The sequence below is a fragment of the Camelina sativa genome, chromosome 10 (genome assembly GCF_000633955.1).
Source record: "Camelina sativa cultivar DH55 chromosome 10, Cs, whole genome shotgun sequence".
Taxonomy (NCBI): Eukaryota; Viridiplantae; Streptophyta; class Magnoliopsida; order Brassicales; family Brassicaceae; genus Camelina; species Camelina sativa.
The window spans coordinates 22,452,910-22,479,433 of NC_025694.1; the positions used below are offsets into that span (position 1 = coordinate 22,452,910).

Here is a 26,524-nt window from a genome sequence, read left to right on the forward strand (position 1 = left end):
CCCCCCCCCCCTGTGATAAAAACTTGTTGGTCCACTCTTTTGTTCTGTTTTGAACCTTGTCCACAATATATTGGAATAGTTCCTTCTTTTTCCGACCAAACTGCTCAGGGAGTCCCAAATACTTACCGCAACCCCCGTCGTTATATATCTGTAGACTCTGTCGGATCTGCGTTTTGATTGTAGCATGAACTCGTTTGCCAAAGGTGATAGCAGACTTCCTTGTGTTAATTTGTTGTCTTGATGCTCGTTCATATTGTGTTAGGATATCCTTAATAGCTGCACAGGATTTTAAGTTTGCTTGACAGAAGAAGAGCGAGTCATCTGCAAAAAGCAAGTGGTTCACTGGAGGACTAGCATTACTGATCTTAATCCCTTAAATTTTACCATGTTCTGCAGCTCGCTTCATCATGTGGCTTAAAACATCAACACATAGTATGAACAAATAAGGAGAAAGTGGATCCCCTTGCCTTATACCCCGTTCTGGTTGGATAAAACCCTGAGGGTTACCGTTAATATTGACGGAGAAAGTTGGCGTTCTGACACAGGTCATAATCCATTGAATCCATTTGACGTCAAACCCAAACTTGAACATTGTTTCTTGCAGAAAGTCCCACTCCAAACGATCATAAGCTTTGGTGATATCAGTTTTTATCGCCATATAGGAGTTTGCACAGCGTCTTTTAACCTTTAAAGCATGAATAAGCTCATGTGCTATTAGCACATTGTCAGTGATAACTCGCCATGGTACGAATGCTGCATGTTCTTCGGAGATGATGTGATGAAGGTGTTGCTTTAGCCTTCCAACTAGGACTTTAGATATTATCTTATAACTGACATTGCACAAGGCGATAGGATGAAACTCACTCATGTGCTCTGCATTGCTGGTCTTTGGAATTAGACAAATATTTATATGATTCAGAGCTCTATCAAAGTCACCTTGGTCAAAGAATTTGCGAACTTCCTGACAAACTGCATCCTTTGTTGTTTCTCAGTAGTTCTGGTAAAAAGCTCTAGTGAAACCATCCGGTCCAGGAGCTTTTGTTGCTCCAATAGCAAAAACTGCATTTTTGATTTCCTCTTCGGTAATTGGTTTGACCAAGTCATGATTTATCTCTGCTGCGACCCTTGCTTGGAAATCTCGGAAGACATGAAAGTGGTTATTTTGTGGAGACAGTTCAGATTTGAACAGGTTGGTGAAATAGGTTTCAGCTACTTTTCCTATCTGACTATCACCACAGTACTCAGGTTGTTCATCATCAAGGATAGAGTATAACTTATTCCGTGCAGTATGACTTTTTGCAGTAGCAAAGAAGTACCTTGTGTTGCGATCACCACTAGACAACCATGTCTTTCGGCTTTTAATCCTTCCAAAACTCTTCTTCATTATGATAAGCACAACTCATATTATGTCGGAGTTCTCGGATGTGATGTGTGGTTGATCCGTTAGTATGAGCTTGATCTATCAAAGTCTTCAGAATTCCAATTTTTTCTTGAGAATTTGTTCTATTTGATTTCTTCCAGATGGAGATGGATCTCCTACATTCACGCAGTCGAGTAGTGAGACACATAGCTTGACCCGGTCTTCGGGTTGTCCATCCTTTTTGAACGGCACCATTAAAACCATCTCTGTTTATTAACCTTAAATCAAAGTAGAATTGACATGTGCGTGGAGAGAAGTCATTGGAGATTGAGGTAATGACCGGTCTATGGTCTGATTCAATGAGCTCAAGGAACTCCACATGAGAGGCTGGGTAGTGTGCAAGCCATTCAGTGTTTACGTACGGTCTAGGCAACAAGCTACATCATGAGTATATCGCTTTCCTACCCATGAGAAAGGGTTTCCTGTGTGTTTTAGATCATGGAAGTCACATACTTGGATCATTCTTCTGAAATCAGTGAAAGAACTCTCCGGTCGAGGAGGTCCTCCTCTTTTCCAAATTGTTTCTGATTTCATTAAAGTCGCATATGGCCATCCAAGGTCCATTTCGAGTTACTGATGTCTGTTCTAACCTTTCCCAAACCAAGTGTCTTAAAGATGGATTTGGATTACCATACACACAAGACAAGTAAAAACCAAATCCATTAACTTGAACATGAGTATCTACAAGGTTTGGGAATTGAGAGAGAACGAATAATGAGATACAACTGTTCCAAAATAAAGCAACTCCACCACTTAAACCTATGGGAGGAACTGTTACAACACGATCGTAGCCTAATTCAGCACCTATATCTCTAACAGTGTCATCTCCTTGCTTTGGTTCAAAGAGGCAAATGATGTCCGGAGAAAAAGTCTTTTTGATCTCCTTAAGACGTCGAACTGCGAGGTCATTGCCTAATCCTCTGCAGTTCCAAGCGGCTGTCCTCATGGTGAAGGTGGTGGTATTGAGCCCACCGCACCTCTAGCAAGATCATGGGGACTGCAAGCTTCCCCGGTGTTACTGCCTTCTCCAACTTCGTACATGAATTTGGAACTCTCCATCCTCTCAGCAGGATCAGATGCTTCATCTCTCTTACGTTTGCCTCTAGCAGTCATAGCGGAGTCACCCTCACCAAGTGTTGGGATATCAGCCTGTTGTGCCTCAACATGTGCCAAACCATTAAGAGCAGGGTCATTTGCTTCCACAGGTTCCTCCAAAATCTGATCATTTGGGAGGGGTACTTCTTGAGCAGCTTATTGAATTGGTTCTTCCTCCATTAACTCCCGGATGATAACACATGGGTTAGCAACGCCCACAGGATGACCAAGCTCTTCATCATCATCATGGTCATCAAATTGCGCATCACCACCATTTTTCAGGATGCAAGCACCTGTGTCGTGTGTGAGCATACCACACACTTCACAAAAGCCCCTTAGACGCTCAAAACGAAACCGCAGGAGCGTATTAACACCATGTTGGAATTGAATCTGTCTCTGAAAATGGAGAGGCTGATGGATGTCCCAATGAATTTGGACCCGGACGAATTCCACTCTTGCAGCAGCTTCCGCATCATAATCAACCTCTAGTAGTGTACCAAGTGCACGACCAATGTAGGAGATCACCTCGTGATTGAGGAACTGGAAAAGTATTCCGCGAATTTGGACCCAGAACGGGATGAAGGTGATGAGGGAAGGATTATTGTTTGGGTACCAGCGTTGGAGGATTAGCATGCGATCATTAAAAGCCCAAGGACCTCTACGGAGAACCAATTCCAATTCACCCTTGGTAGGAAAGATGAATTGGAAATTATTCCCACCCACCATACATCCCTGAACAAAACCAGCCTGACCCCAAATTCTGGGCATAGATGCAATGATTGATCGAATGTTCTGACGGCGCGACATAACAGGACGACCGATTAGGATGAACCGATTCTCCGCCGCGGCATTGGCCACAACATCTTCCGGAATTGCTAATGGCGCTTCATCACCACCCAAACTGATATCTTTATCTGAAATTATTTTAGACTTTTATAAAAGATAAATTTTTAACTTCTTATGAACGAACACCTACATCATTTTCGCATACTGGTCCTTAATTTTGAGTTATTTCCAAGTTTAATTGCATTTTTCTTTTTTTATTCTTGTTTGAATTCTAGTTGTGTTTTTTTTTTGAATATCTATTTCTAAGTAAAAACCCGCACTTATGTCAAGTTATTATGAGTAAAATTATTATTTAGTATCTAAAATTTGTTTGTTTAAAATAAAATATGTAACTAAAATTTTTTCTTTTTTATTTTATTTAAATTTGAGTTTATTTTTATGTTAAAATATGTTTTACCTGTGAAATATTTAAACGTTTTTATAAAATGTAACCTTTTATGGAAATATGATTTTTTTGTATAACATTCATATCTTTTTATGTTTCACATTATTATTTACATAAATAATTTTTTGTTTTGTTTTTAAAACGTTTTTACTGAAAAAGAAACATTTTAATGTTGGTAACAACTTATTACTAACCTACATGTATATCTTCATATTTTTGTAAACTAGAGAAACTCGAAGGAAGTTTTCTCTTCTTATTCTTATTCATTATGTTCGATAATCATACATATATATATAGTGAAAAGACAATGCTCAAATACATTAGTACTAAACCGACTTAGACTAAGAGGAAGTGGCTGATGGACCTTATAGTCTTGAACGTATATGGCCATGAAAATCCACCCTCCGTGTTTTACAACACGTATAATTATAACCAAGCTTTTTGCTTTGTAAGCAAAGATACCGGACATAATACTCACTACTATATAAGAAGGATGATCCGAAAGTGATATGGTTCAAGAACACAATGGTCCACTACATAAAAAGTAAAAACCATATTGCATCACCAAACCAACACACTTCACTATTTCTACTAGTCAAGAAACTAACAAACCAAAGATCTCACAATAGGTAACAGGACCAAAATATTATTAACTAAAAGCATATTGGTATTTTAGGTGGTCGTTTATCTTTAAGGGTTTTAGGGGTTTGGTACTTTCACTCTTCATCATCCTCATCTCCATCACCACCAGAAGCTTTCTTGGCCCCGGCTTTCTCGTTCCTTCTCTTCACTCTTCCAGGTCGACCACCACCGAAAGGACTGGTCAGAGAAAAGTCTACGTGTTTCTGCGACTCTACTCTCACCATGAACGATGGAATGTTCACAAGTTGCCTCCCAACCCTAAACCGAATCGAAAATAGAATTAGGTCAAGAATCAGCTTTTGTAACAATTGACTTCATCTTTAGCCGTAAGTGATACGAAATTAGAATGATCCACCCAAGACTATACCCGAGTTAAGCAAGACACAAAACCTATAAACCTCAACACAATTGAGTTTGATAGGAGCAGTTAACTAAACGTTGTTCCCAAGATCATACTAACTCAAAAGACATCACCTATACGCTTAACACAAATGAGTTCATTTCGAGCCGTGAACTGTGACAAATTAGAAGTATCAACCCGGTTAAAAACCACATTTTACAAAAAACACTATTCCCAAGATTGTACCAATTCCAAAGGAACGATTTTTTACCTGATGTGCCTCTGTCGGATAAGAACACGGGCATGGTGAATGGACTTGGCCATACCAGACTTGAAGACAATAGTTTGGAGACGACGTTCAAGGAAATTCTCAACAGTCAAAGCAAGAACGTAGTCAAGCTTGTTCTGGCTTTCATCAAGAAGACCATATCGGTTCATTCTCCTAAGAAGAGCTTCACCTTCAAAGATACGACGAGGGTTCTTCTCATCAAGAGTTAAAAGTTCCCTCGCAGCGTTACGGATACGGCTAAGTGCATACTGAACCCTCCAAAGCTCTCTCTTGCAACGAAGACCGTATTCTCCGACAAGCTTCAACTCGGCGTCGAGACGCTCTTTCTCGTAAGGACGCCGTGGCTTCTTGAACGTTTTGCCATCTATTTAAAAAAAAAAAAATCAAATCTTTAAAATATCACATGCAAAGAAGAACAACAAAACAGAGTACAAATAAAAACCCAATTTTTCACACATAAGAAGCAGAGCAGAGTTGAAATTTCACATCAAAATTACAATACACTACAAATATTTTGCAAGTCTCGAAAATTTTAATGATCATTTTTGAATAGTACAGAGAAATTAAACGAATAATAGAAGCAATCACAGGAAAAAACTAAACTTTATTAAGTAAAATTTGAGGAAGAAAAACAGAGCAGCATGGGGAAAGAACCGATTTTAGAAAATACAAAAAGGGGAAAACATAAGAAAATAAAAGATAGAGAGTTGAGAGCTCACAGTTGCGGTAGAATCTGACGTTTACCATAGCTGCTGCTGCTCAAAACAAAAAAGAGTTGATCGCGACGAAGAAGAAGAAGAAGAGCTTTTTATACACAACTATGAAAAAAAAAACTAAAGCGGCTCTAGTCTCAATGACTCATTTTTATTTTGTTTGTTTTGGGCTTTAAAACATTTGGATTGGTTTTTTTTTCTTTTGCAAAATTCATATTATCATTATTATTTTTGTTTTACAAAAATATGAAGAAAAAAGATTGTATTTTTTTGAGAAATACCCTTAGACAGCAGCATACCACTAAAGACTAAAAGTCTAGTAATGCTGGTGGGTTAACCTATATTTGAGTAAATTAATGTGTAAACAAATGCTACTTTTGATAGTTAACTTTTGATGTGGTAATTTGAACCTAGAATTGTCATTCTTAAATATCTCTTCTTACTTTTTATATACCATTCAAAATATATCCCATTTGTAATTTATATATGAACATAAAAGAAACAAATACCAAACACAATTATCTATTAATTGAACTCTCTTTGTAAAATAAGAAACAAAATCAGAAAAAAAAAGTTTATTGTGAAGAAATGTAACTTTCTAATGGTCTCTAATTTATTACACTTAATTTACATATGAGCAACATCTAGAAAATCTCGTTGATGACTCTTGTCTCTTCTGGATTCACAAGAAGATTCAATTTTTGGAAAGATTCAGACCAGTAAAAATCGAAAGAATGAAGAATCCATAGAACTTTTGCTTAACAATTACTATAACTAGTGGTTTAACCATTACTTGTCTCTGCAAAATCACTAAGAAACTACTTTATTGGAATTTCCTTCAAACCAAACTCTTCTTCTTTACGCCTGAAACAATACACAAAGCTTTCAGCAAAAAATCCACAATTATATCATAACATTTCTCAAAACACACAAAAAAGATCTAGCAAGTACTTACTTATGGACTAGCTTGATTAGTGAAGCTGGTCTTTCATATCCTCTACCTTCCTTGTTTTGACCTTTCACTTTCTCTTCTTTTGACTCCATCTTCCAAGAAGCTTTAATCAACGATTCACCTAACAACTCTGCAATATTTGTCGCCATTGCTTCAACCTTCTCCACAAATGGGAAGTTCTTCTCTTCAAATTGATTAGATAACCACAGATACGTAGACAATATTTGGTGTTTACTCTCTAAAGCCAATAGCTCGGTGTCGTTCTTCGCAGAACCCTTTGGCATCCCCATAGCAATATTAACCGGCATATCTAGGCTATATGTTGAAGCAAAGCGAAACAGATGGTACATCGCTTTCGGATTCCTGATATTAACCGGTGCAAAACAGAAGTTAAACCGTTCTTCTAGAGACAATCCTGGTACCTTCTCCAACATGTTCGCTACTTTCTTCACATGATCATGACGGCACAGGAAGTAAGAACCATCGAGTTTGCAATGTTTTCCAAAATGCTTCAAGAGCGCAGAAAAGGCCATATCTGGAACTTGTGCAGCGAAAAGCTCAATCTGTTCAAAGAACGGGAAAAGCCCAACCTTTGTAACTTCATCAAATGGTTGTTGCAAACACTCAATTAGATAGTTTAGATCTTCTGCGTGTAGCGTCGTTGTAAGCCCATCTGGATAACGGCTTCCTCTCCTTCCAGCTCTCCCTGCTATCTGTTTTACCTGTGATGCACCAACTGGAACCATCTTATCGCCGTTATACTTGCTCAAACTGTAAAAAACAACCCTTCTTATGTTAAGATTCAATCCCATTCCAACAGCATCACTTGCAACCAAAACATCATACTCGTTTTCTTGATCGTTAAACAGATTAGCTTGCTGTCTCCTCGTTTCAGGAGGCAATGCACCGTAAATAACACAGCATCGATGATTTGTATGTTTTTCAATAGCCATCTTAACTTCAAATATCTCTCTTCTAGAGAACGCAACAACACAATCCCCTGACTTAACATTTTTCAGATCTCCTAATAAGGTCTTAGCTTCTACGACTAACGGTTTGAACCTCTCGTAATGCTCTTCAACTAACTCGTCCCCTGTATCAGCACACATCTTACGCACAATATCCAAAACACTCGGGTCTCCACACAAATGAATCTCATCAGCTTTTAATCCAAGCAAAGCTTTTGTCCAAGCGTGACCTCTACTAGGATCCGCCATCATTTGTATTTCATCGATCACAGCCACTTCATATAACTCATCCGTAGAAACCATTTCAACCGTACAAGAAACATGCTTGGCAAACGGAACATGTTTTTTCTCTTGTCCAGTCAAGAGACTACAGTATATCCCTAGAACATTTACTTTATCGAAAACTTCCATGGCTAATAACCTAAGTGGGCTGCAATACAACCCGTTCTTAGCTTCCATAAACCGTTGCAAAGCATTGTACGTTTTGCCACTGTTGGTCGGTCCACAATGGTAAACGATTTTACGCTTCATAGCTCGAGCAAAAGGAAACCAAGTCGCGGGTTTCGTGAGGTCTGCAGTATCAACAATACTCTTAAAACGTTTGATCTCATCAGGGAACTCCTCAATACAGAATTCAACAAACACAGGGAACAAAAACTTAACAGCTTCATCTGTTGGCCCAACAGGAACAAGATCCTGAACAACCTCAATCCTACATTTCTCAAAGAAGAAGTCCCTAAACTTGCTAACAGCAGTTGGGAAAAACGATTTCCCAATATAGATCGCAAGAGCCTGATTCGCCGCCCAACCTGACTGTGCAAAATACCCGAAAATCTCATGTAAAGTATCCCATTCACTACGCTGAAGCTTAGAACGCACTTCACTTTCCCTAAGCTCTCTGTATAAATCCACAGGATCCTGATACCGATCGTTCAAAGCACGAGCAGCCTCGCTACTACTCTCAGAAACCGCTGAATCATTGATCAAGCATTCATCTACATCACTAAGTTCATTAACCACACCTTCCTCATCATAATCATCACTCTCAGAACCAGAACCAACACTTCTTCCACAATCTTCCATATCATCATTTCCCCCGTTACTATCCACTGTAGACGAAAAGCCCCTAACTTTACTAATCACAAAGCTCCCAAATCTGTAATCATTCCATGGAAGCCGAATCCGAACCGGATTCTCCGAACCAAACCGCCTCGTGGGCACATCAGAAACAGGATTACCAAGAAATCTAGATTCAGATTCTCTAAAAGAATGTAAATTTCGTGTGGACAACAGAACCCTAACCCTAGAAGTATATGCTCTACGCAAAACCCCAGCTACGCCTCTCGCCATGGTCACGAACTCGAATCCAAAACAAAAGAATTGAGATTTAACAATTTTGCAGTGTAGTAGTTTTGAACCCTGTTCGAGAAAAAAGTCGCCTCCTTTATCGTATTACTCCAAATGGGTTTGTTGGATTCAAAGGAGACTAAAAATAGTAAAACGGACTCGAAGCGTACCTTGAGAGAGGAAGAGAAGTGATGGTGGGCGTTTTAAAGCGAGAGATGTAAAACCCTACACCATTTTTATTCTACTCTGGTAACAAGACTAGTTTATAACTTTATATAGTGGTATTTATTTCCACGAAATAATTATTTAATTTTATTTATAATAATGTTTGATTTTAGTGATATTTAATTTAATAATAAAATTATCTATTTTTAATTTTTAATATTTTTTATATTTAAGCGGTGATACAATTATTCTTAAAGTATTATAATTTTATTTGGATAAAATACTAAAATTATTAATTATAACTGTTTGTATATATATATTACTTTAAAAATATATATATATATATTGAATTTTCAGTTTAGGAAATTTATAAATGTTAGAGAAAATTTGTTGTATATCATTTAAAATTTGAGAGATTCTAGCATCCATAAAAATAGTTTTGGATATTTAATGAGTTAAAACTTTAATGGGTAGAGTTTTTTTTGGAAAAATCGGAATGCATAGATGTTGTTAAGATTTTATAGCAATAAATGTAACAAATGTTGGTCAATTTAAGAAAGTTTAGTATTTGAATTTCTCTACAATGTTATTTATGGAATTTCTTAAGGGGTTAATGTTGTAAAAAAATAATAATAATAATTAAAACTTAAAAGGCATAAACCAAAATGTACTTCAAAAATGTTAATATAGATATATATTTTTTTATGAATTCTAAGTTTTTATTAAGATGATGGTACATAAAAAAAGAAAAAAAAAATCTTATATCTTATATATTATTCACCAATGGAAATTTTCATATAGCCCAAGTTTTTTAATATCAGGTGATACATTTGGGAAAATTAAATATGGAAAAAAATTCATTGCAATATAGTTAAAATTTGGTTAGAAAAACATTTTAAAGATTCTTGATTTTTTTTTGTTCCCATTGGACATTACAGTTCAGAGAATTGATACAACAACGATGGTAATTTTTGCTATTCTCTCATGAGCTTTTCTCTTCCAGTGAGATCTGTAACTCCAAATCTTCATTTCCTCTCTTGATCTTAAGTTTCACCTTATCACCTACACTGTACTCATCCAATACCTTCATCAACTCTGCTTTGTTTTTCACCTGATTTAACCACAGAACAATCAGAAATAGGTTCTTCATTCCAAGAACAATGACAACAAAGGGACAAAACAACCAAAACTTGAGAATAGAGGTTCGTCGGGCTTACGGGTTTGTCATCAACTGCAACAATGACATCTCCAAGCACTATATTACCAGCAAAACCCCGAGATGTTGGATGCAAGCCTGCTTTTTCTGCTAGACTATTTCCCGGTACCTGTTTTTGCATGAAAAAAACGGCTCTTGTAATCATAGTCATCAAACAAATTAACGGGTTTCGAGGTTTCAGAGTACGAAGTGTTTTACATACCTGAAGGACAAGGGCTCCATTACGAACATTGAGTTGATTAGCTACTGGATCAGGGGCTAACTCTATGTTAATACCAGCTCGAAGGACCTGTAGTTTTTGGATATAGTAACAACATTACAAAAAATTCTAAATATGGAAGGCGAAAGAAAGCCAGATTAAGAAAACAGAACAATGGATTGTATTCATGCTTACCTTACTGAACTGGATTAGTTGAGGAACAATCTTCAATACAGTTGATGACGGAATTGCAAACCCGACACCAGCAGATGTTCCTGTTTGAAGTCAGGATTAAATATTATAATGGAATTCTTACATGATTCTGTGAGTCAAAGATAAATCACCTGTCTGTGTGAATATGGCTGTGTTGATCCCAATTAAGTTCCCTTTTGAATCAAGCAGAGGACCTCCACTGCAAAATTCAATGAAGAAAGATCCATTAAAACCCACATAGAAAATGTAACTATTCCCCTCTTTTTGTATGTTTCTGTAGACGTACCTATTCCCCGGGTTGATGGCTGCATCAGTTTGAATTCCACCACCAATGGTAACTCCTGTTTGACTAAAAATGTCACGGTTGAGACCGCTGATGACCCCAACCGTAAGGGTGTGGTCAAAACCAAAGGGGTTTCCAATTGCTAAACACTGCTGCCCAACTTTTAGAGAATTTGACTGTCCAACTTTAATCGGTTTCAGGAGTATTTCAGGGGCTTCTACCTGAGTTTTTATGGTAAAATCAATATAAGCAGTTGATTCTTTTTAACTTTCGTCGACAAATATTACAACATAGAGTATACCTTCAAGACAGCAAGATCTTTAGCACGATCAGCACCTACAAGTTTTCCTTCAAAATTCTTCTGTACCCTTCAAGATTTTCACAAACGAGCAGAGATGAGAATAACTAAAGACTACAAACGGCTGAAATAATTCATCCCCCCAGAACAAATCTCACCCATCAGATGCTAGAATATTCACACGACCAACAACATCCCCGGGGCTAGGATTTCTTGAAAGGGCATTGCCAATAACTGTTCAGCAGAAGATACAGCTAAACTTACAATATTATCATTTATCTACAATCCGAGCCCATCTCAAGCACTTGAACACTTAATCACAGTTCATTCAAATCATCTTACCGTGATAATTGGTCACAATGTATCCCTCTCCATTCCAGACTACTCCAGAGCCATTTCCTTCGGGTATCTAAGATTACATTGTGAGTGAAATTGTATGTCAAAAACAATCGATAACAACATGAATCAGGGATACTCTTTAAGTACTGAGAAAACAGTACCTCAACCACACCCGTCATTTTGAGCTGAGGTCGTAATGTCACATCAAATATGTTGACAACGGAATAAGTATTCTTCTCAAACAATTGGACAATTCTCCCCTGACACAGAGAAAAAGATAAGAAGAATCTTAATATAACCATCAAAACCTGAAACTTCCATTACAGTTATCAAAGAAACAAACCTCAGTAGGGAAAAGAGGTCCAGCTGGGAAAACAGGTGGACTTACATCTTCAACTGTCGTAACGGATGGATCACCAAGAGCTAAGGCTGAAGTAATTCACCACAGAGCATAGTCAACAATCAAATTATATCACTGTGAATCAATGAAAACAATCTCACTATAAGCAAAAAACTTAAAGTGTTATGAAAAGGCTAAGATTAGATCATGATGATTCATGTTATCTCCTAGTGCAACAAATCCTGTTAACTGCTTTGATATTGGAAAAAAAAGGTTTCTTTTTGGTAGTTCTAGTTCAAGGAGCTTCTGAAATCTAACACGGCTATTGCAAAATCCTTTCGACTAAGAACTCTGGATCATAACTAGCTAGGAACTACAACGCTCTCATTGTGACAATTAAGCTTCTTATACAAAATTTGCCTCATCGAATTGTTGAAAACAAAGAGTTAGAAGAAAAAAGGAAAAAAAAAAAAAGCTGAACTAGGTGCAGACCTGATGAGTACCTTGAAGGATTATAGCACAAATTCATGAAAAAACTTGTCAACAAGATACGTCTTGTCGTCGAAGGGACACTTTTCACAGCTAACTCATGCAAATTCGACTTCCAATCTCGAGTTACCCTAAAGAAAACAAAGCAGCCAAAAAGCTAACATAAACATCAAAATTCCAACGAAATCAACAAATCTTACATTTAACAAAATGGCTGATACAAAGTTCGAAACTGAGAGTTTACCCCCATAGCTTTACATTTACCAACAAAATTACCAGTTTTGACATAAACACAAATTGAAAAGATTGTCCCAAAAGTTATCTCTATGGTGATTTCTCATTACCATCTTTGAAAACAATTCATAACACTAAAACAGAGTATCAGACATAACATCATCATTCTTAATAACACACTCAGTAACCTAAGAACCGTTGTGAACAAAAAAAAGTCATAATCTTTGAGGAACCCAAATCAAAACGAATAATTTTGGTGACAAATGTAAGAAACTCAAATGGCTTACTTGACTAAAGAAACGGGTCGGTCTGAAAGGACGTCGCCTTGGGAAATTCTGGAACAGGCGGAGGAAAGAAGTTGTCGTCGACCCACAAACTCATTCTCAGTTGAATTGATCGGATTAGGTTTCAAAGAGAAAGATGCTATTACCTGCTGCATCTTTCTTTACTACCTAAGCAACAATTCTCAGGGAAACTCTGACACCAATCGATATGGGCAAGCTAAACCTGGATAATTTGTTTTTCTTTTGTGTAGCTGAGGAAGAAGGAGATACTGAAATACCGTAAATACCCCTCCTTAGTAATTATTAAAAATGTCTTTCTTTCGGCCCAATTTGTTATTTTGTATTTAGTAATTGTATTATTATTTTAGCGTAATTTCTTCTTTATTTTATAAACCAAAAATACATCTTCACGATTATAGTAATATCAACTAATATTTGAAGTTATTAAGAAAAATAAACTTTTCTTTTCTTCTTTAGCTTGAAGTGACATTGTAGATGGAGAGCTAAATTATTTTGATTATTCTGTTATAGGATGATTATCTACTTTGTTAAAATTACTATAAACCATAATCAATTACAAAAAAACTTATTTTAAAAGATAAATAAAGGAAACCCCATTTACATTTATTAAATAAAATGGTAAAATAAGTAGAGAAATTCTTTTAAATACCACTAAAAAGTTTTTTTCCAAAAATACCATATTTTAGTTTTTTTCCCCCAAAAATATCACAAATTTTTTTTTTCCAAAATTACAACAAACACAAAAAATTGATTTTTAAGGATGTAAAAACTTTTTTTTAGGTTTGGGTTGACACATTCAGTATTTAGAATTTAGAAATTAGTTTTTAGTATTAGAACTTTAATTAAATTATGTGGTATTTTAGAAAAAAATATATTTTAGTGATATTTTTGAAAAAAAAACTAAATTGTAATATTTTTGGAATAAAAACTTATTTTAGTGATATTTATGATAGTATCTAATTAGTAAAATACATAGACTGTGTCTGTATGTCGATGGAATCCTTATAAAGTGAAACCTCTCACTCGGCTAGAGGATCTATTATTATTCTCTTCCACCGACCACAAAAACCAAGGCACGAGATAGAAAACCCCTAAAACAAGAAGCCATTTCTTGGAGACGAAGGTAAGTTACCTTAGGTAACCTCCGATCTCCGCTTCTCTCTTTAGATTGTCCTCCACAGTAATCGAATTCCAATTTTACTTGTGAGTTCTGAAAATTTTGGTTGAATACAGATACTCAGAAACCCTAAATCATTAAGGTGCATTATCTAAATCTATGGCCTCCGTGTCTTCGCCGGCGCCGGAGTCTTCCACGGCTGCGACTACGCCAGAGATTTATCAACTGGCGATTTCACTACCTCCTGGTTTCTTCTTCCAACCCAGTCCTGAGGATCTACCTAAAAGGGAAAGTGTCGAACGAGGATTTTACTGATGCAATTGCGGAGGTGGATATCTACAAGTACGAAGCCTGGGATCTACCAGGTTTGGTTTTCGATTTCTTTCTGTTTCTTGAACTGATTTTGGTAAACTTTGGTAGTGTTTTGGTAGTAAGTAATCAACTAGAGTCGTTAAGGTTTTAGATTGTGTTTGAACTAATCTGCACAAATAAGAATCTTGAATTGATGTATCTCGTTTACGCTTCTTAATTATAAACTCAGTTTCTATTAGTTGCTGTGTGTAACAACTCTTGTAATTAATGATCATTCACGTTATTAAGTTATAACAATCTCTTACTTCTCATACAATTACAATCTCTCTGGGCATTCAAAGCTCAAGTCCACCACGAATGTATGGTTTTTCTTTACCCCGGCGAGGAAGTATAACCGCGGTCCTAGAACAAAACGGGTGACTCCACATGGGAGGTGGGGAGTGAAGCTAAAAGAAGGTGGTGGCTCTAAGAAGAAAGAGTTTAAAGATCAAAACAGTGATCTCAGCGGGACAATGAAGCCATTCAATTTCTACACTAGGAATATTGACAAAAAGGAAAAGCTTACTTCATGGAGCATGGAAGAGTATCGCTTGGATAACTTTGACACTTTTTCCTTGTGCAAGTTGTTTCAGAGGAAGAAGGAGGACGAGGAACCCAATCCGGCCATCATGGTACAGACCTTATTTACTGCTTTTTTTTATCTCCAAATTCTTCTCCCGTTTTAATTTGTCAGTACGTTTTCCTAGGTTGAGCAGCCGACAGAGATAGCTCAGAACAATGTCCAACAAGAAGGTCGAGACAATACGCTACATGACACCTCATCATCTTCCTCAGATGACGATGCCGCCACTGCATTGCTCATGATCCCACAAGCCCGCACATAGTGATGAAGAGAAAGAAAGGAGAAACAATAAATCCTAATTTGTCTGCAAATTACCTGCACATGGTTTTTTTTTTTTTTTTTGGTGTAAATTTTCCAATACGCTACATGTCTGCTTTATTAGTTTAAGTGCAGATCAAACAAAAGTACAATCAATGAAGATTGGGATTATAACCCTTTAAAGGGTACACTAAAACATCACGTAATTAGTAAGATTTTAAATGCTCTCTCTTTTGTCACAGTAAACCTGAATCCCTTAAACATCTTGGCCATCGTATCTGCAAATAGTTGATTCAGTAGATATGATTGCATTCTTGTGGCAATTTGGAATTCAAGACTCGATCACACCAGCATACACCTTCATAAGAAAGAATTAAGACAGTGAGAGAATCTTTAAGATCCAATGGTATAGTGTGTGGTCAGAATATGTGCTGAGGTGAGCTTTGGTCCGCACAGGAAGGTGAGATCAGAAAACTTAACACTAGTTTTCAAGATCGACAAAGTAGAGGCTGTAGAGCAGTGCATATATAAGGAGACCCACATTGCAGGTAAGTGATTGTGTATTGTTTTGTTTTCGAGGGGAACTAAACTCTCGTCAATATAGAATCAAAAAAAAATAATCCATATAAGAGTTCTAGCAACCGATCAAGAAATAGAATAGTTTATTACAGGTCCGTGTTCCCATCTTCTAAGTTGATCTTCACAATCTGCCTTATGGTCTGGTTTACAGTAGTATCCTTGTAGTAAGGTGCTTCATCGGGTGATAGATTGTCATCCTCGTCGACTTTTACCTTATCTTGTTCTGACAAGAAAACGTTGAAACCAATAATCAACTTGTTATGTCCTTGAAGCAACTCATTAGCCTTCAAAAGCATAGCATCTATGTCGATCCTGCAAGAAAACAGAATTCGACATTCGATTTTTATTATCAAATCTTATTGTAACAAATTTTTACTGTGAGAGATATCTAAATATATCCCAACCTGCCATCCTTGAAATCTATCATGAGCTGACGGAATGTCGCATACTTTCCTACACTGTCAGCAAACTCTCTCTTGACTTGTTTCAGAAATCTCTTGGCATCCTCTTTTGTCAAGTTGGGTTTAGCAGCAACAACAGCTCCTCCGACTCCAACCCTAAGAGTTTATTCAAAACCTTTTTAAGTGTATATAATAGTACTGTTGCAATAACCTGAAATCTAACATACATTTTTGGAAAAGTATGAAATCAAACAGCAAGAGACTATCACGTGAAATCGCAATCGGCCACAAATAGAAAACATCTCTCAGTCTTAGCAGGCAGCAACAAAAACAATAACCAAAATCCAATACAATTACAGTCTCAGGATGTATTATCAATGAGGTATGACACCGCAGTTTACAATTACAGTTTCGATTATAAACCCCACGCATCACAGACACAAGAAATTGCGTTATATAATAAAAGCATACATATATGCTAAAAAAATACTGAAGTCAAAAATCCAAAAACTCACGTCTGAGGGGTAAGCGCCATCATATATACAGGGAAAGCAGAGAAATTGGAGAAGAGTTTAGACACAATCGAGCAATATAGACGAGGAAGAATTGTGGAGGAGAAGATCTCTCTCTCTCGTGAACCCTAATAATCTCAAAAGGAAAAGCAAAATTTTTCGAAACTATTTTTTTTTGTCTTGTACTAGCTGGTTGTTTTGGTTTGGTTTGGGTGGGATGTCGATTGGTTCTGGTTAAGGGCCGGTTTAGATTTGTTATTGTAGTGGTTTCATTATTGGTGGAAGGAGAATTTTGACTAATGCACGTTCCGTTGAGCATCATACTCAAAGTTAAACTGATCAAGAAGCGTGGCTCTGATGGCCACACTGGAACTGACTGCGACATTGGTATTAATATGCATCTATTTTTAATTTGTTCTTATTAGACTATTTTTAGTGTAGTTTGAGTTGCAATTAATGGAAGTTAATAAGTAGAAATTATTAATGTAACAATAAATCCTTGTTATGTTTGTTATTATTAGTCTGCCATATGGCAAATGTGAATGTAGTCAGAATTGGCTTTGTTGACAGTTACGGATGATGAGTTTTTTTTGGGAAGGAGTATGTATCTCCTGTGGAGTTTGGAGATTTACCACCGTTGCAAGATGTTGTTACTCTAGTATGGAGATAGTGTCGTCTTGTCTATACGGATCGACTGAGGTTTTCATTCAAGATGACAAACAAAGAATGATAAAATACACCAGGTTAATTAAGTCTTTCCACATGTGCTACTTTTTGTCATATATGTACATGTTTTTCTATGTTTTCTATCCTTTGGATTGAAACCTGACTTGCGTAAGTCAAAGGGGAATCTCATCAAATGGTGGAAAATAAGAATTGAGCCAACTGCCTTAGCTTTTTCTACGGGGTAATAATTCGAGTGAGGTGCATATATTGCTAATGATGGAACTGTTAGTAAATTCTTACTTATTAGCATTCATCGAACCATTTATGAGTGAGCTTATATCTTAGACGATCATGGCTATATATAGCATTCTTGTTTGTATTTTCTTGATTTCAGTTCCGTTTAGGCATGAAGAACGAATGGGGCTTTAGCTATCTTTATATTTCAAAATACTAGAGTTCAACAGAGAACTTGCAACCCACAAGAGACTTAAACCTACATACGTATGTAACAACCTCCTTCTTATTAGTTCTTACTTCATCGTCGTTGCTGGATTTGTATATTTACACCTGTCTCTGTTTCAATCAATTGGTTGTCACTCCTTTCTCATTGATATGTTTTCTTGTAGAAGAATTTGGATTTGATGGGTTAATAAATGGGTTATTTACTTAATTTACAAAAACCAACAAAGAAAATACTCATTTGCTAAAGTGAACCTTCTATTTCACTTAGACGGTGCGATCTACAAATAAAAATACTGATTTGATAAAGTAAACCTTCTATCTCACTTAGAAGGTTCGATCTACAAATAAAAATACTGATTTGGTAAAGTGAACCTTCTATCTCACTTAGAGGGTTCGATTTACAAATAAAATATTAATTTGGTAAAAAAACCTTCTCTCTTAGAGGGTTCGATCTATAGTTAAAAAATTCTGATTTGGTAAAGTGAACCTTCTACCTCACTTAGAGGGTTCGATGTTCTTTTCCATCGACTTAGGAATATTTTTAAATTAGAAGTATTTTTTCTCTGCCTTTCGAAGCGAAAACGGGAACGAAGAAAGAAGCCATTTCTTGGAGACGAAGGTAGTCTCCAATCTCAGCTTCTCTCTTTACGTTATCCCTTCATAGAGTAAAACTAAATCCATTTTCGTTTAACTCTTCCGAAATCTTGGTTTCATACATATATAAATCAGTTTCGTTTTAACTCTTGCAGAAATCTTGTTTCAAACAGATATACTAAGAAACCCTAAAGGCAAGTAGCGGATTTCTGGAATCTATGGCCGCCGTTTCTACGTCGGCGCCGGAATCTTCCACGGTTTCTACGGCACTAATAACTTCTTTGTTGCTTCCTAGAGGCTTCGTATTGTTAGAATGTGATCAAGTCTTCATTTTATTATTTTAGAAGAGTCTTATATTATATAGTTAAGTAAATGATTTGTGTTATGTATAAACTATTTGTATCACACAGCGAAGAGATACGAATAGGATAGTTAACTGCAAAACAGTTACACATGTATGTATGTGTGTCTCCACATTGGGTTGTCTTCTAGAGACGTGTCCCTTAGTCAAGTGTGTCATGTAAACCTATAAATACAGTTTATATATCTAATAAAAGTGTGTGGTTTTCGTCTACAAGAATCGAGTATTATAATAACGAAGAATACATTGAGTGTACAACAAAAACAGAGAGAGAGACAAAAAACAGAGTCACATCTGTTGTTGTCCGATCCTAAACACTTTGAGAGTTCAAAGTTCTACATGGTATCAGAGCCATGGAGACAACAGTGCAGCAAGTTATTCCGATCTTCAATGGTGAATCATACGGTTTTTGGAAAATCAAAATGATTACCATTTTGAAGACACGGAAGTTGTGGGAGATTGTCGAAAACGGAATCACAGTGAGTTCAACTTCTGAAAACGCTACACTGGCATCGATCAAAGAGAGAGAAGATCAATTTATGAAAGACATGTTGGCTCTCCAAATCTTTCAAAGTGCAGTTTCATAATCTATTTTTCCGAGAATTGCTCCCGCATCAACCGCAAGAGAGGCTTCAAACGCTTTAGAAATGGAGTTCCAAGGAAGTGCACAAGTGAAGATGATTAATCTTCAGACCTTAAGAAGAGAGTATGAGAATTTGAAGATGGAGGAGGGTGAAACCATCAATGATTTCACAACTAAGTTGATTAATCTGAGTAATCAACTAAGAGTTCATGGAGAAGAGAAGTCTGATTACCAAATGGTTCAAAAGATTCTAATCTCCGTACCACAACAATTCTACAGTATCGTTGGGGTACTTGAACAAACAAAAGACCTATCAACTCTTTCTGTCACAGAATGGTTCAAAAGATTCTAATCTCCGTACCACAACAATTCTACAGTATCGTTGGGGTACTTGAACAAACAAAAGACCTATCAACTCTTTCTGTCACAGAATGGTTCAAAAGATTCTAATCTCCGTACCACAACAATTCTACAGTATCGTTGGGGTACTTGAACAAACAAAAGACCTATAAACTCTTTCTGTCACAAAATTGATAGGAACATCCGAGAAGATCGTATCAATGGGGGTGCGTTTTATGGAGAAAATCTTGGCCCAAGGGGAGGAAACAAGCAAAACAAAATTCGCCATGGGAAGGCCAACATGTGGTGTGGCGTGTGTAAGAAAAACAATCACAATGAGGTAGATTGTTTCAGAAAGAAGAGTGAAAGCTTTTCACAAAGAGGTGCAAACAATGAAAGAAGATGTTATGTGTGCGACAAGCCAGGGCACATAGCCAGATATTGAAAACTTAGAAAAGGTGAAAGAGCACATCTAAGTATTGAAGAATCAGAAGAAGAAAATGAAGATGAGTGTCATATGCTCTTTAGTTCTGTTGAATAAAAAGAGATCTCAACAATTGGAGAAGAGACGTGGTTGGTAAATAGCGGATGCACCAACCACATGTCTAAAGATGTTGGACACTTTATCACCTTGGATCGCAGCAAGAAAATTACCATAAAGATTGGTAACGGTGGAAAGGTTGTGTCCGAAGGCAAAGGAGATATAAGAGTATTCACAAACAAAGGATGTCATGTCATCAAAGATGTATTTTACGTACCCAAACTAGCAAGAAATTTGTTTAGTGTCTCTCAAATGATATCCAACGGATATCGAGTCATCTTTGAAGACAACAAATGTGTGATTCAAGATTTAAAAGGAAGGAAGATCTTGGACATCAAGATGAAGGACAGAAGTTTTCCAATTCATTGGAAAAAATCAAGAGAAGAAGCGCATGTGGCTTTCGAGGAGAAATAAGAACAAACAAGTCTTTGGCACAAGCGTTTTGGTCAGATGAATTATGACAAGATGGAGACAATGCAAACGCTAAAGAGTGTAGAAGATCTTCCAAAGTTTGAGGTAATAAAAAGCATATGTGAGGCTTGTGAGATGGGAAAACAATCAAGGAGGAGTTTCCCAAAGAAATCTCAAAGCAACACAAACAAAACCTTTGAGCTTATTCATTCGGACGTGTGTGGTCCAGTGCAAACAGAGTCAATAAATGGAAGCAAGTATTTTCTCACGTTTATTGACGACTTCTCAAGGATGACCTGGGTGTATTTCTTGAAAAACAAGAGTGAAGTGATCACAAAGTTCAAGATATTCAAGCCTTATAACCAATCGGAGAATCGGATCAAAAGGCTTAGAACATATGGAGGTGGTGAATTTATATCAAGAGAATTCATCAATCTATGTCAAGAAAGTGGCATACATCATGAGATAACAACTCCCTACTCTCCACAACAAAACGGTGTTGCGGAAAGAAGAAACCGAACACTTGTAGAGATGGCAAGATCAATGATCGAAGAGAAGAAGTTATCTAACAAGTTTTGGGCTGAAGCTATTGCAACATCAATGTACTTGCAAAACAGATTCCAATCTAAGTCACTGGAGAAAGGAGTTACACCAATAGAGATATGGAGTGGAAAGAAACCAAGAGTTGATCACTTGAAAGTTTTTGGGTGTGTATGTTACATACACATACCGGATGAGAAGAGAAGAAAGCTTGACACTAAAGCCAAACAAGGGATATTTGTAGGCTACAGTAACGAATCAAAAGGATATAGAGTGTTTTTGCTAAATGAAGAAAAGATCGAAGTGTCAAAAGATGTGACATTCGATGAGAAGAGAACATGGAGCCATGATGAAAAAGGAGAAAGAAAAGCGATTCTATCACAAGTCAAGATCAACTCACAAGAACAAGGAGGAGGAAATGATCGAAATGCTCAAATAGATCAAGTAAGTAACGCTTTCAATCAACTTCAAATTTCAAATACAGAAGAAGGAGAAGACTATGTTGGTCCATGAGGATTCAAATCAATCAACGATTTGATGGAACAAACAGATAAAGTTGAAGAGATGGCTCATATACATGAAATGTGTCTTATGATGGGTGAAGAACCTCATGATTTGGAGGAAGCAATAAATGATGAGAGGTGGATAGAAGTCATGAGAGAAGAATTGAGGATGATTGAAAAGAATAAGACGTGGCAAGTTGTGGAGAGACCAAGAGATAAAAATGTGATTAGTGTCAAATGGATCTTACGTTTGAAGACTAATGCAAGTGGAGAAGCAATCAAACACAAGGTGAGATTGGTGGCTAGAGGATTCACACAAGAATATGGTGTGGATTATCTTTAAACGTTTGCACCAGTTTCAAGATACAATACGATCAGAACGTTAATGGCGATTGCGGCTCAACACAAATGGAAACTCTTCCAAATGGACGTAAAGTCAGCGTTCCTAAATGGAGACTTGGAAGAGGAGATTTATGTAGAACAACCACCAGGTTTTGTAAAAGAATGAGAAGAAGGAAAGGTTCTTAAACTCTACAAGGCGCTCTATGGCTTAAAGCAAGCACCTAGAGCATGGTATGGGCGCATTGACGGTTATTTTATCAAGAATGACTTTATGTGAAGAAGATCTCAAAGGAGATATTGGTGGTTAGTCTATATGTTGATGACATCATAGTCACGGGAAGCAACATGGAAGAGATTGAAAGTTTCAAGGAGGAGATGAAGAATGAGTTTGAAATGACAGACTGGGGAGAACTAAGTTACTTTTTTGACATGGAAGTGAATCAAAACGAAGAAGGCATTTTCTTATCACATGATTTTGAAGAAATTTGGAATGCAAGACTGTAAAAGTTTGTCAACACCATTAACTCCTCACTACAAGAAGAAGGAAGTCATAGATGAGAAAATTGAAGACGTTACAAAATATAGAAGCATGATTGGAGGACTCTTGTATCTTTGTGCTTCTAGACCAGATATTATGTATGCAAGTTCTTACTTGTCTCGTTACATGGCATCTCCAACAGTGCAACATCTTCGAGAAGCAAAACGAGTACTTAGATATGTTAAAGGGACTTTGACATATGGGATTCAATTCAAACAAGTAGAAGAACCAGAGTTGGTGGGATCTTCTGATAGTGATTGGGGTGGTTCAGTTGAAGACAAGAAAAGTAGTAGCGGCTATGTTTTCTCAATTGGATCGGGTGCATGCTGTTGGAATTCAAGCAAGCAAAAGACGGTTGCTCAATCAACCGCTGAAGCAGAATATATTGCGATTTTCTCCTCAGCAAATCAAGCAATATGGCTACAAAGACTGGTGAATGAGATCGGATTCAAGGCTGAAAAAGGTACAAGGGTCCTATGTGATAACAAATCTGCGATTGCTATAGGAAAAAATCTTGTTCAACATCGTCGAACAAAGCACATTGACATCAAGTATCATTTCGTAAGAGAGGCTGAACAAGAAGGAAAAGATCAAGCTTGAACATTGTCCAGGAGAATTTCAAGTCGCTGATATCTTAACCAAACCTTTATATTATATAGTTAAGTAATTGATTTGTGTTATGTATAAACTATTCGTATCACACAGCGAAGAGATACGAATAGAATAGTTAACTGCAAAACAGTTACACATGTATTTGTGTGTGTCTCCACATTGGGTTGTCTTCTAGAGACGTGTCCCTTAGTCAAAGTGTGTCATGTAAACCTATAAATACAGTTTATATATATAATAAAAATGTGTGGTTTTCGTCTACAAGAATCGAGTATAATAATAACGAAGAATACATTGAGTGTACAACAAAAACAGAGAGAGAGACAAAAAACAGAGTCACATCTGTTGTTGTCCGATCCTAAACACTTTCAGAGTTCAAAGTTCTACACGTATTTGAACCGAGTGATGAACAATTGCTATTTTACTATTTGAGGAGGAAGCTGTTGAACAAAAGCTATCCCAATGCAATTGCTGATGTCGATTTCTACAACCACGATCCCTAGGAGGTAATAGGTTCGTCATATTTGCTACCATGATGCGCTAGCTTTTTATTGATATCTGGGATGATGAATTGTTTAGGTTTCTTGCTGAAGAATCATGTAGTCTGATCTTGGAATGATACAATTGTTTTTGGCTATTTTGTGTGACTCTCTGCTTCAATGAGGATGAAACTGCATGTGATTTGTACTGGAATGATTTGGATTGAACTGCGTCTGGTTTTTGTTGATTATCTCAGCCAAATCTAGGCTGAAATCAAACTGTGTGTGGTACTTCTTCTCTCGTAAGAGCACTGCTGATGATGAAACAAAATGGAGCACTCCAAGCGGGATATGGGTTTCAGGAGGTGATAAAAAAGTGATAACCGATAAGAGCAGCACAAGCACTGGACTAAAGACTTCATTCAACTTCTTTCCTAAGAGTGATACAAACGAAGTGAGGCCTAAGTGGAAGATGGAGGAGTTTTGCTTTACAAAGTTTCAAACTAAAAGAACATTGCAGGTTTGCTTCTTGATTTTTCAAAATCCTCTTCATAGGTGGGGATTGTTGTCACTAGTGACTTGTCCCACCTGTTTTCTTTGTTTCTTCTTTCAGGTGGAGCATGATGCGATTGTTTTGTGCAAGGTCTCTGTGAGTCTTGCTATCAAGGTTTGTAATCAAGTCATTGTACGCTGTAAAAAATATCCATTTCTTTATCTCACAATCACTGTTTTTTTTTAAAAAAAAAACCTCATTCAAATGTCTCTCCCTCATTTATTATATTTTGTAGGTTGAAGAGATCATTTCGGAAGAATTAGTGATAGGACCATTGGAATGCGAATGTGTTATGAACCGAGAGGCAAGTGTACCTCCAGCATCATCTTCCTCTGGCTCTGACGATGAGGCCCGATACAGGCTGATTGTGTGATTATTGTTTCATCAGTTTCTGCTTTAGGGATTTTTATTGGATTAAAATTCTGTGATTCAATTGATAGTGATTTTTGTTATTTTTTTTTGTTGCTGAAAATACCATTTGTACTTAGGACCGTAAGAACCGTAACTAAACCGAATGGTTTTCATATAGTTTCAATTTCTATAAAACCGAAAATTTTGTTTTGTATCTTCTAGGGGCCTTTAAAGGGGTTTTTATCCACACAATACAGTATGTCCTCCTAACGAAGAAACAATATTTGATTTGTCAAATTTAACATATTTTATTTCTAGTGACAATGCTTCGTTTTAAAGCTAATTCGTTTTTGCCAATCCAGTCAAGATTTATTTATGAATTTAGCTGTTAGATATTAGTTAGATATGAATTTAGCTGTAAAATCCAACCATGAAGCATTTTATTTTTGACTACTATATGTATGAACTTTTTTTTGTTCTATATACTTGTATACTTGAATTTTCAAAGTATTAACAAATATTTCAAGACGAGGGTTGATAACTTTAATGTTTCACATATAAAGAGAAGAAATACAAAGCTTAGGTTTAAAGCTATTGACCAAACTTCCAAACTTGTATTACATTGGTTTTAAAAACCCAGGCCTATTTTATTTCTGGACTTCTCTCATCTTGAATTATGTTTTCGTTCATCCTGTTTTAAAGTTTTTACCACGAGATCTCCATTTCTACATTATGTTTTTACATGTCTCAGACTCGGAAACATATATAGCAAACTTAAGCAATGCCTTCGATTTTACCAATGGGTTTTTTCTTTTGTTTATTTTTCTATACCAATGAAAAATTACAGTTGTTTTAATCTTAAAAAGATCTTTAAATTGTATATATGTGGTTAGATTGTTTAAAGATTGTTCTGATAAAACTATATTGTAATTTTTCAAATCTTGATTTTGATAAATATTTACTTACACGTATATATGTGTATACTTTGGTTGTAGCCTTAAATAAATATACGAAAATTCTTATAAGAGACCGTAATTTTGGACTAAACATATATACAAGTTATATATACTTTTAAGATTACTGATAGGCTGATAGCATATTTCATATCACAAACCCACTTTTAAGAACAAATATTTTATATATTTGGACGTGCATGCTCATCATAAATGGAAAAATCATATATTATAGGTAGATTTTAATTTTTTTTTCTTTACAATATTTTTTACATAATAAGAAAAACATAGCCATAATGTTTAACAATAATGTCATCAGTGAATCACACTATCCAGATTTGAATCTTGCATAATGCATTTGTTGATTTTTCTCAGCTCCATAATGCATAAATAAACATATTGGTAGACATGATAATTATATGGATATTCATTTGTATTTTGATGTTTAAAGCCTAAAGCCTAAAGGGACATGGAATGGAATGAAGTAATTTTGGGGAATTGCGATATCATATTTTACGTAACAGATAGTATATCAGTTCATTTAAAGGCTATAACTAAAATTACAACCTTTTGCGAACACGAACACGAAGTTCACAATAACTTCGAAGTTTGAAAAGTCCTTAAAATTAAGAAAAAATAATAATAATTAATTCTAAGAAGCGACGAAACCAAAGATTCATTCATATCTTTCTTGCATGAATCGATCCACTTAGTCTAGAGACATTGGTCTTGTATCTACGCATCACTTTCTGGTCCAATTATCGTTTCCCTATGAACACATTTCTTCTTCTCTAAGAAACTTCTTCCTTCTTCCCAATCT

The 26,524-nt window shown here is 36.3% G+C and overlaps 4 protein-coding genes across 5 annotated transcripts; all 4 read right to left on the reverse strand.

The window, feature by feature from the left end:
• Positions 4,211-5,826, reverse strand: LOC104719590 (40S ribosomal protein S9-2). Its single transcript, XM_010437534.1, has 3 exons — positions 5,737-5,826; positions 5,000-5,381; positions 4,211-4,646 (listed from the first exon to the last, which is right to left on the reverse strand). The coding sequence occupies exons 1-3, from the start codon at positions 5,762-5,764 to the stop codon at positions 4,463-4,465; spliced, it is 594 nt and encodes a 197-aa protein (XP_010435836.1). The 5' UTR covers positions 5,765-5,826; the 3' UTR covers positions 4,211-4,462.
• LOC104719591 (DExH-box ATP-dependent RNA helicase DExH18, mitochondrial-like) lies at positions 6,300-9,220 on the reverse strand. Its single transcript, XM_010437536.2, has 3 exons — positions 9,168-9,220; positions 6,686-9,069; positions 6,300-6,594 (listed from the first exon to the last, which is right to left on the reverse strand). Exons 2-3 carry the CDS (start codon positions 8,998-9,000, stop codon positions 6,549-6,551), a joined length of 2,361 nt encoding a protein of 786 aa, XP_010435838.1. The 5' UTR covers positions 9,001-9,069; positions 9,168-9,220; the 3' UTR covers positions 6,300-6,548.
• On the reverse strand, positions 10,034-13,286 carry LOC104719592 (protease Do-like 8, chloroplastic). Of its 2 annotated transcripts, none has more exons than XM_010437538.2 (13): positions 13,061-13,286; positions 12,543-12,670; positions 12,099-12,139; positions 11,872-11,970; positions 11,714-11,780; positions 11,530-11,605; positions 11,375-11,441; positions 11,077-11,294; positions 10,922-10,989; positions 10,773-10,852; positions 10,581-10,667; positions 10,380-10,487; positions 10,034-10,273 (listed from the first exon to the last, which is right to left on the reverse strand). In XM_010437538.2, exons 1-13 carry the CDS (start codon positions 13,210-13,212, stop codon positions 10,145-10,147), a joined length of 1,320 nt encoding a protein of 439 aa, XP_010435840.1. In that variant the 5' UTR covers positions 13,213-13,286; the 3' UTR covers positions 10,034-10,144. The 2 variants fall into 2 exon arrangements, with proteins under 2 accessions (XP_010435840.1, XP_010435839.1); XM_010437537.2 differs by having other exon boundaries at positions 12,054-12,139.
• LOC104719594 (paired amphipathic helix protein Sin3-like 3) lies at positions 15,990-17,002 on the reverse strand. Its single transcript, XM_010437539.2, has 3 exons — positions 16,883-17,002; positions 16,371-16,523; positions 15,990-16,278 (listed from the first exon to the last, which is right to left on the reverse strand). The coding sequence occupies exons 1-3, from the start codon at positions 16,903-16,905 to the stop codon at positions 16,053-16,055; spliced, it is 402 nt and encodes a 133-aa protein (XP_010435841.1). The 5' UTR covers positions 16,906-17,002; the 3' UTR covers positions 15,990-16,052.

What these genes read in the sequence shown, in the direction of transcription:
- LOC104719590 (XM_010437534.1), bottom strand. Translation starts at nt 5,764, where the DNA reads ATGGTAAACGTCAGATTCTACCGCAACT. An exon ending in CGTCAGATTCTACCGCAACT is followed by an intron (nt 5,382 to 5,736) that starts GTGAGCTCTCAA and finishes TTTTTTAAATAG; the next exon opens with ATGGCAAAACGTTCAAGAAG. An exon ending in ATCCGACAGAGGCACATCAG is followed by an intron (nt 4,647 to 4,999) that starts GTAAAAAATCGT and finishes GATTCGGTTTAG; the next exon opens with GGTTGGGAGGCAACTTGTGA.
- LOC104719591 (XM_010437536.2), bottom strand. Translation starts at nt 9,000, where the DNA reads ATGGCGAGAGGCGTAGCTGGGGTTTTGCGTAGAGCATATACTTCTAGG. An exon ending in CTAATCAAGCTAGTCCATAA is followed by an intron (nt 6,595 to 6,685) that starts GTAAGTACTTGC and finishes GTATTGTTTCAG; the next exon opens with GCGTAAAGAAGAAGAGTTTG.
- LOC104719592 (XM_010437537.2), bottom strand. Translation starts at nt 13,212, where the DNA reads ATGCAGCAGGTAATAGCATCTTTCTCTTTGAAACCTAATCCGATCAAT. An exon ending in GCCATCAACCCGGGGAATAG is followed by an intron (nt 10,990 to 11,076) that starts GTACGTCTACAG and finishes TGAATTTTGCAG; the next exon opens with TGGAGGTCCTCTGCTTGATT. An exon ending in AGCCATATTCACACAGACAG is followed by an intron (nt 10,853 to 10,921) that starts GTGATTTATCTT and finishes GACTTCAAACAG; the next exon opens with GAACATCTGCTGGTGTCGGG.
- LOC104719594 (XM_010437539.2), bottom strand. Translation starts at nt 16,905, where the DNA reads ATGATGGCGCTTACCCCTCAGAC. An exon ending in ATGGCGCTTACCCCTCAGAC is followed by an intron (nt 16,524 to 16,882) that starts GTGAGTTTTTGG and finishes ATAAACTCTTAG; the next exon opens with GGTTGGAGTCGGAGGAGCTG. An exon ending in ATAGATTTCAAGGATGGCAG is followed by an intron (nt 16,279 to 16,370) that starts GTTGGGATATAT and finishes GTTTTCTTGCAG; the next exon opens with GATCGACATAGATGCTATGC.